This window comes from Babylonia areolata, chromosome 3 (assembly GCF_041734735.1).
Source record: "Babylonia areolata isolate BAREFJ2019XMU chromosome 3, ASM4173473v1, whole genome shotgun sequence".
Taxonomy (NCBI): Eukaryota; Metazoa; Mollusca; class Gastropoda; order Neogastropoda; family Buccinidae; genus Babylonia; species Babylonia areolata.
The window spans coordinates 48,464,004-48,472,643 of record NC_134878.1 but is presented as its reverse complement, the minus strand read 5'-3'; the positions used below and the strand labels follow the sequence as shown (position 1 = coordinate 48,472,643).

Below are 8,640 nucleotides of genomic sequence, written 5' to 3'. Positions count from 1 at the left end.
ACAGATACAAGAGAAGACAAGACAAGAGTTTGTTGTGTTTTTACTCATATGAACAGGACAGGAAAACATATCAATACCCAGTCAGTAAACAGGGGCAAAACACGAATTACACAAACAAGAAAAAAATCCAAAAACAACCCAGTGCCGTGATTTTCTTTTTATACTAACAATTACACAATGGAAACTGCAACACAAGTCCTTTACAAAAATAAATAAATAAATAAAAATCACTGGGTCCAAATGTTCATCATCACTTCCAGGAAAGCTGTTGATTTCATGGATACGTATATCTTAATAATGGAGAGGTCATTGCCTTTCATCATGGGGTGTAGCTGAACAAACATTAAAAATATTTTTCACTTCATCATCACTGAACAGCGATACACCATTTGTTTGGTATAACAAAAAAAAAAAAAAGGATTATTTAAAAAAAAAAAAACAGCCACAGATCAAAACGTTGGAGGTGATCTCTTTCCCAACAGCTGGGCAGCCAAAAGACAAGTCTCTTGAAGAACTCCACCAACACACCGAAGCACGGATGTCACTGTCACGAGGACTGGGGAACCATCTGACATACACGGCGCCCAGGTAGACTGTATTAATAAACGACAAGCTGGCCGGTAACGAGGAAGTTGTCAGTCAGTAAAATGAGGTTTGAGAGAGAGAGAGAGAGAGAGAGCGAGAGAGAGAGAGAGAGAGAGAGAGAGAATGAAAGAACGAAGGAGTGAAGAAAGAAAGAAATTATAAGAGGGAAAGGAAGGGAGGAAAAAACAAATAAAAGACAAAGAGAACTCGCCTCTGGCCCATAACAACAGGAGTCACAGCAAAATGTAGTATGCAACATGTGTTCATTTACATACCATTCAGGCATTAAATCCTCAAAGCTAGTGCTTTATAGATATACATCGACAGTTTCCAGATTGTTTCAGAATTTTCACTAGCTAGGACTGAAGGTCTGGACAATGATGGGCTTCTGAAGTATTTAAGCGGTATCAATTCGTGTCTCAGTTTCGGACATACAAAAAGAAAGTATATTTCATTTTCAATCGTGTTGGAACAAAAAGGACAGCAACTATCAGCATTATTCAAATTTGGCTTGTACTGTAAATAACTATGTTTAATTGGAGACAAACCCATTCTAAACTTGGCAAGGCAATTTCGAAAGTTAACATTCCTGAGCTGGTATATATAAGTTTTAGGAGTTATAGTTTCGTTGAAACTTGCATACATTTGAAAGAAATCGTGACCTTCAAGTACAGCATGTCATTATTGACTGGAAGAATCAATTAGTCTCTGTTTGAATTCTGAAAGAAATATTTTAGCATTCCCCACACCTTGTGCTTCCCAAACAAAGCCAAATCCATACATATATAAAACATTATGAACACGACACGCCCATGTAACATAATTTTGACTTTGCTGAGATGATAACATATTATAAGCTTTTTTTTGTTGTATTTATGTATTCATTCATACATACTATTCGAAGCCAGAACTTAACGCATTACATAAGCATTGATAAAAAAAAAGAAGAAAAAAAGTGGGTATCTTCCTGTTTTTCCATATCGTGTCTAGGTAACTTTGGACTCACACCCAAAATACCTTTCAGTGCTGATAAATGATAATTCTTTCAATGTATTCTTGATCAGCAGTTAAACTCTATATTTCAGACCCGTACATTAGTATAGGCTGTATCTGACAATCAAACTGACATATGAAGAAATACATGTGGTGTGTGTGTGTGTGTGTGTGTGTGTGTGTGTGTGTGTGTGTGTGTGTCTGTGTGTCTGTGTGTGTCTGTGTGTGTGTGTGTGTGTGTGTGTGTGTGTGTGTGTGTGTGTCTGTCTGTCTGTCTGTCTGTCTGTCTGTCTGTCTGTCTGTGTGTCTGTGTCTGCCGGCGTGTGTCTGTGTGTGTGTGTCTGTCTTCTGTCTGTCTGTGTGTCTGTGTGTGTCTTTGTGTCTATGTCTGTGTGTGTCTGTATCTGTGTGTCTGTGTGTGTGTGCGCGCGCCCGTTCGTGTATGGTGTGTGCATGCCCCATGCCCACCATGCTGATGTCAGTGTACGGATGTGACAACGACAGCGACACAGACACAGAGAAGGACACGAGAGAGGATGGAGAGGGAGAGGAGAGAGAGGGGAGGGGAGAGGGGAGGGGGACGGAGGGGGGGGGGAGGGAAAGTGAAAGGTGCAGGGACAGGGGACCCGATAAGGTCCCACCACCACAGACCCTTGTGTAGTAGGGGCCACACAGAAGAAACGGTTGGCAGAGGAGGAGGAGGAAGAAGAAGAAGAAAAAAAAGAAAAAAAAAGAGAGAGAAAAAGAAAAGTAAGTACCAGCGTGTCGGATTCCAACCTCTTGAAGGGGTTCTTAGCTCTGCCTTCATCATCAGAGCGCAGCACACACACACACACACACACACACACACACACACACACACACACACACACACACACACACACACACACACACACACACACACACACACACACACACACACACACACACACACACACACACACACACACACACACACACACACACACACAAACACACACAAACACACACACACACACACACTACATCAAGTTATGATACATAACTACTTATACACGGTGCGGCTACCACCTCCAAGGCAAGGCAAGGAAAGGCAAGGCAAGGCAAGGCAATGCGAGGCAAGGAAAGGCGAGAGCATCATGCAACAATCATAACTACTTCCATACATGGTGCACACAGCAGGAGGGGGTGGGTGGGGGCGGTTTCATCAAAGAAAAGGCAAAGAAAGAAAAGGAAAGGCAAGGCAAGAAAATGCAAGAATAGAAAAGGCAAGAAAAGGCCAGGCAAGTCAAGGCAAAGCAAGGCAAGGCAAGGCAAAGCAAGGCAAGAAAAGGCAAGGCAAAGCAAGAAAAGGCAAGTAAAGACAAGAAAAGGCATGCAAGGCAAGTAAAGACGGGAAAAGGCAAGTAAAGACAAGAAAAGGCAAGGCAAGACAAGTAAAGACAAGAAAAGGCAAAGCAAGGCAAGTAAAGACAAGAAAAAGCAACCAAGGCAAGTACAGACAAGAAAAGACAAAGCAAGGCAAGACAAGTAAAGACAAGAAAAGACAAAGCAAGGCAAGACAAGTAAAGACAAGAAAAGACAAAGCAAGGCAAGACAAGTAAAGACAAGAAAAGACAAAGCAAGGCAAGACAAGTAAAGAATAGGCAAGGCAAGGCAAGTAAAGACAAAGCAAGACAAGTAAAGGCAAGCAAGGCAAGACAAGTAAGGCAAGCAAGACAAGTAAAGACAAGTAAAGGCAAGCAAGGCAAGTAAAGACAAGTAAAGACAAGAAAAGGCAAGCAAGGCAAGACAAGACAAGAAAAGGCAAAGCAAGGCAAGCAAGGCAAGACAAGTAAAGGCAAGCAAGGCAAGACAAGTAAAGACAAGAAAAGGCAAAGCAAGGCAAGGCAAGGCAAGAGAGGGAAAGGTACCAAAGGTAAGGAAACGGAAAGCAAGAAAAGGAACTGGAATGACATGGCATGTTCAGTCAAGGCAGAGAGTGTATTTCATGTACCCCACTGGGGGCGTCGAAACACTGGGAATTCGTACACACACCATATCAGACAATCATATTCCGACTACGCACGGGGCACTGCCGCCTGCGAGACCACATGTACCGAATAAAGCTGTCACACACTCCTGACTGCCCGTGTAAGACAGGCCCACAAACCCCGGAGCACATCCTGCAGTCCTGCCCCCTGTATCAAGATGCACGGACGCAGCAGTGGCCCCATGGAGCCACACTAGCAGAAAAGCTCTGGGGCACCAAAGAAGACCTCATCAAGACCACCACCTTCATTTCCAGCATAGGACTGCAAGTCTGAGACCATGATCACGGGGAACGCAGAAGAAGAAGAACACACCATATAAACATCCAAAAGAAACAGAGAAACAAAGAGACAAACAAACAAAAAACAAACAAACAAACCAACAAACCTTGACAGCAATCACGTGATACACATATAAACAAGCTCGGTTGTCGTTTTCCCCTAGCAATACAATTCTATCGCAAAGAAAAACGTATTTTACAGATGAAGGATTTCGGTTTAAATGTATAAAAGTAGATAACGGAATTTTGGCGGGTTCTATAGTATTTGGGGGACTTTTTTTTCTGATGCTGTATTTTCCAAAAAGCGAGCACACGAGCAAATAGGGACATTTAGGCCACCAGCAATGTCATTTGTGGAACATTAGCACCAGATCAGCTCAGATTATTTCATTTCTGGAAAAATTGTCGAAACGCTGATTATCTACTCTCTCTCTCTCTGTCTCTCTGTCTGTCTGTCTCTCTCTGTCTCTCTGTCTGTCTGTCTCTCTTCTTTTTTCCCTTCTTCTGCTCTCTCTCTCTCTCTCTTTCATTCAATGAGGTGTCGCTGAGTTCGGATAAATCCATATACGCTATACCACATTTGCTTGGCAGATGTGTACCTTTCAGAGTGGATTTCTGCTACAGAAAATTGCCAGTACAGAGGACAACGTTTGTGTGAAAAAGTGGAGATGCCAGAGAGACAGACAGACAGACAGACAGATAGAGACAGAGATAGAGACAGGGAGTGAGAGAGATAATTTGTTTCCCCTTTTAATAATAGAGAATCGTTAACGAAGAAATCACAGATATTTGAGAGGTCGAAGATCGAGCATCAAATAAACAGAAGCTTTACCTACCATGTTCACACACAGTCACACCAATACGTAAACTTAAGACTGACGCCAAAACAACCTCCGCCTCCTACACACACGCGCGCACGCACACACAGACAAAAACACACACACACACACACACACACACACACACACACACACACACACACACACACACACACACACACACACACACACACACACACGTGCGCGCGCACTGTTGTTGTTGTTGCTGTTGCCGCTGCTGCTGCAAAGCAGGGCTGCAGTCATGGAAAGTTCATTCATTCATTAACATTTAGAGGAATCGTCAACACCCACTTCTGGTGATCAGCCTCAGCCTACACTGAGTTATCCTCGGCACTGGAATTTACCACCACCCAAAACCCGAAAGAACATGCTCAGTTCTGAAGTGTGTGGGTGTGCCGTGGGTGGAAGGGGAGGGGGTGTGTGTCTGGATGAGGAGGTGGAGAGGGGTGGGTGGATGGGTGGGTGGGTGAATCAGTCAGAGGATGGCGGCCGGGGTTGGAACTTAATCTAAACACAGCGAGAACAGACAGTGGCGATCAGAACGGGAGGAACAGAGCACGGATCAAAAGAAGGTGTACAGCAGGTACACATGAGCTCCACCGGGGATTTCAAAAGGTCCCGCGTCTGTCTTGAGCGCTCGGCACTGCTAAGGGAATAACCGTCCGGCCGGACACACACACACACACACACACACACACACACACACACACACACACACACACATACAGGCAGACACACACAGACACACAGACACAGACACACACACACACTCACACACACACACACACACACACACACACACACACACACAGACACACACACACACACACATACAGGCACACACACACACGCACGCACGCACACACACACACACACACACACACACACACACACACACACACACACACACAGGCACACACACACCCAAACACACACACACACACACACACACACACACACACACACACACACACACACACACACACACACACACACACACACACACAAGAAAAGAAAGTAAAGTAAAGTAAAGCGCAGACCAACATAAATCCGACAAACCAGTAACAACAATCACACCATTCCCCCCCAGACAACAAAAACTAGCAAACGTTCGTCCAACGAATTTGAATAAGTAAATGAAAAGTTGTATGCCTTTTTTCGTATGGGGGATTTATTCCATAATTGTCATTGATTACTATGACACAATTATGGAATGCCGGGTATTGGTTTTGATTATTGTCTCGTTTTGAGTTGATTGTGTAATGGACTATAAAGACGGACATCTGTTATTGTTAATGTTCACTGTATTCGGTTGTAATTTTTTTTCTTCTGAATTGACATAATAAATTATTATACAAAATAAAACGGTGGTCGACCCGAGAAAGACCGGGCACAAAAAAGACAAAATGAAAACAACAACAGCAACAAAAAACAACAACAAAAAACAAAAAAACAACAACTAGCAGACGTAATAGACAAAACGAATATGCCTCAATCTAATTCATCAGTAGAGAAGAAGAAAAACAACAACAACGACAAAAAAAGAAAAAAAAAACGCAAAAAAAACAACACACACACAAGAGCTGTTTCCTTTAGATTCTCCACATAACTGAATTATTTTCTCCCAGTTTCCAACCCTTCCCCGTCTGCGGGAGAAAAGAGAAAAATGACAAAAATGGTTATGTGCTCTCGTCAACCCTTCCACCACCACCACCGCACCACCACCCCTCCTCCCCTTCCCACTCGGCTCCACCCCCCTCCTCCCACCCCACCCCCAAGTCCCCGTGGTGACGTTATTATTTATCACGACGGCCCAAAAGAAAGGCCCCAAAAAAATGGCAACCATGTCGGTGGAGTGAGTATTGTTTACAGCTCCAGACATTCCGTCTGAATTCCTGGCCATGTCTTTATCAACGTACTCTCTGATGAGGACGAGTTTTTGTTTTGTCGGTCGGTGATGGAGAGAGAGAGACAGACAGACAGACAGACAGACAGACAGACAGACAGAGACAGACATAGACAGAGACAGACAGACAGACAGAGACAGAGGCACAGAGACACAGACAGAGACAGAAAAATAGACAGTGAGACAGAGACAGACAGAAAAAAAACAGACAGAGAGAGACGGACAGAGATAGAGAGAGAGACGGGGAGAGAGAGAAAGAGAGAGACAGACAGATAGGCAGGCAGGCAGATGGGCAGATGTCATACAGAGAAATCAGTTGTGACAAAAAAACCAAACAAACCAACAAACAAATAAACAATAACAACAACAACAACAACAAAACACACACACACACACACAAAAACACGCATCACAAAGCAACACAACGCAACGCAAAACGATACGATACGATACGATACAATACAATACAATACAATACAATACGATACAATACAATACAATACAATACTGTAGCAACTACAACTGGTAAGCCAAATGACATCAGCTGCAAAGCTAACAACAACGACAAAACGAAAGCTCTGCTGCTGGTGGCAGCAATTGGTAAATTTAAACCGGCTTGACTGGTCCCCCAACGCCGATTCTGTTCTTCAAGAAAGCCAGTCACCACCCAGAGACTCTTTCTTCCTGAAGAAGCTGATCGAGACAGTGTAATCAAGGTCAGTCCCTGGAGCCTCTACCAGTCCCCCCTCTGTCCACAGCGTGCTGGCCTTCAACCAGCTGGGCTACTGGAGGAGCACCACCAGTCTCAGTTTCTCGAGGCGTCAGTCACTGCGTTCGGACAAATCCACCACATTTTGCTGGGCAGATGCCTGACAGGAACATAACCCAACGCGCTTGTCAAGCCTTGGGTGCATGCATAGAATGATAATTATATTTGTGCACGTATCACCAGTGGATTTTTTTAATTTTTTTATTTATTTAAACATAATTTTGCCAGAGGACAGCACTCTCGTTGCCATGAGTTCTTCTTCAGTGCGCCACACGGGACATCGGTTTATCGTCTCATCAGAAGGACTAGACACTCAGTTTGATTTTCCAGTCAAACTTGGGAGAAAGGGCGAGAGCGGGATTCGAACCCAGACCCTCACGGACTGTATATTATTGGCAGCTCAGCGTCTTCACGATTGTGCCACCTTCCTCCTTGAGGAGAGCAGCACCAAGAAGGCAGGACGTGGAGAGGCTGGAGAAGGTCATCAACAAGGCGGCCTCTGTCCTCGGTGAGCCTGGATATGCTTATTCTTCTTCTGCGTTCGTGGGCTGCAACTCCCACGTACACTCGTATGTACACGAGTAGGCTTTTACGTGTACGACCGTTTTCACCCCGCCATGTAGGCAGCCATACTTCGTTTTCGGGGGAAGCCTGGATATGCTGTTCCAGGGCGCTGCTCTCAGCAAGCTGCACAAGGTCCGTGCAGCGGACGCCAGCCGGCCCACTCCACCAGGTGCTGACTGCTTGTGAGTCCAGGAGGGAGTCTTCTGAGCGACTGCTGTGTGTATCAGGGCCAGGACCAAGCGCATGAGGAACTCCTTCCTCTAGACAGCCGTGTGCCGGACAACGAGTCCCTTCAGTGACGCCACCGCCAGGTTCATCTGACTGCTTATCAATGTGTGTGTGTGTGTGTGTGTGTGTGTGTGTGTGTGTGTGTGTGTGTGTGTGTGTGTGTGTGTGTGTGTGTGTGTGTGTGTGTGCTTCACAACGAGTTCCTCAATGTGTGTGTGTGTGTGTGTGTGTGTGTGTGTGTGTGTGTGTGTGTGTGTGTGTGTGTGTGTGTGTGTGAGTCCTTCATAATGAGTTCCTTAATGTGTGTGTGTGTGTGTGTGTGTGTGTGTGTGTGTGTGTGTGTGTGTGTGTGTGTGTGTGCGTGTGTACATGCGTGCGTGCTTCACAACGAGTTCCTTCAGTGCCATCTCCAGACTTATCTGGCTAGTCTTTATTCATCACTGACACAGTGTGTGTGTGTGTGTGT

The 8,640-nt window shown here is 44.9% G+C and overlaps 1 protein-coding gene across 1 annotated transcript in view; it reads left to right on the top strand.

The window, feature by feature from the left end:
* The first annotated feature begins 6,551 nt into the window (after positions 1-6,551).
* The window catches only part of LOC143280354 (cytochrome P450 2J5-like), a 23,121-nt gene continuing 21,032 nt past the window's right edge, over positions 6,552-8,640 (top strand). Inside the window, exons 1-2 of the mRNA XM_076584988.1 lie at positions 6,552-6,557; positions 7,782-7,890. Coding sequence (XP_076441103.1) covers positions 6,552-6,557; positions 7,782-7,890 — 115 coding nt within the window. The remainder of the gene's footprint in view (positions 6,558-7,781; positions 7,891-8,640) is intronic.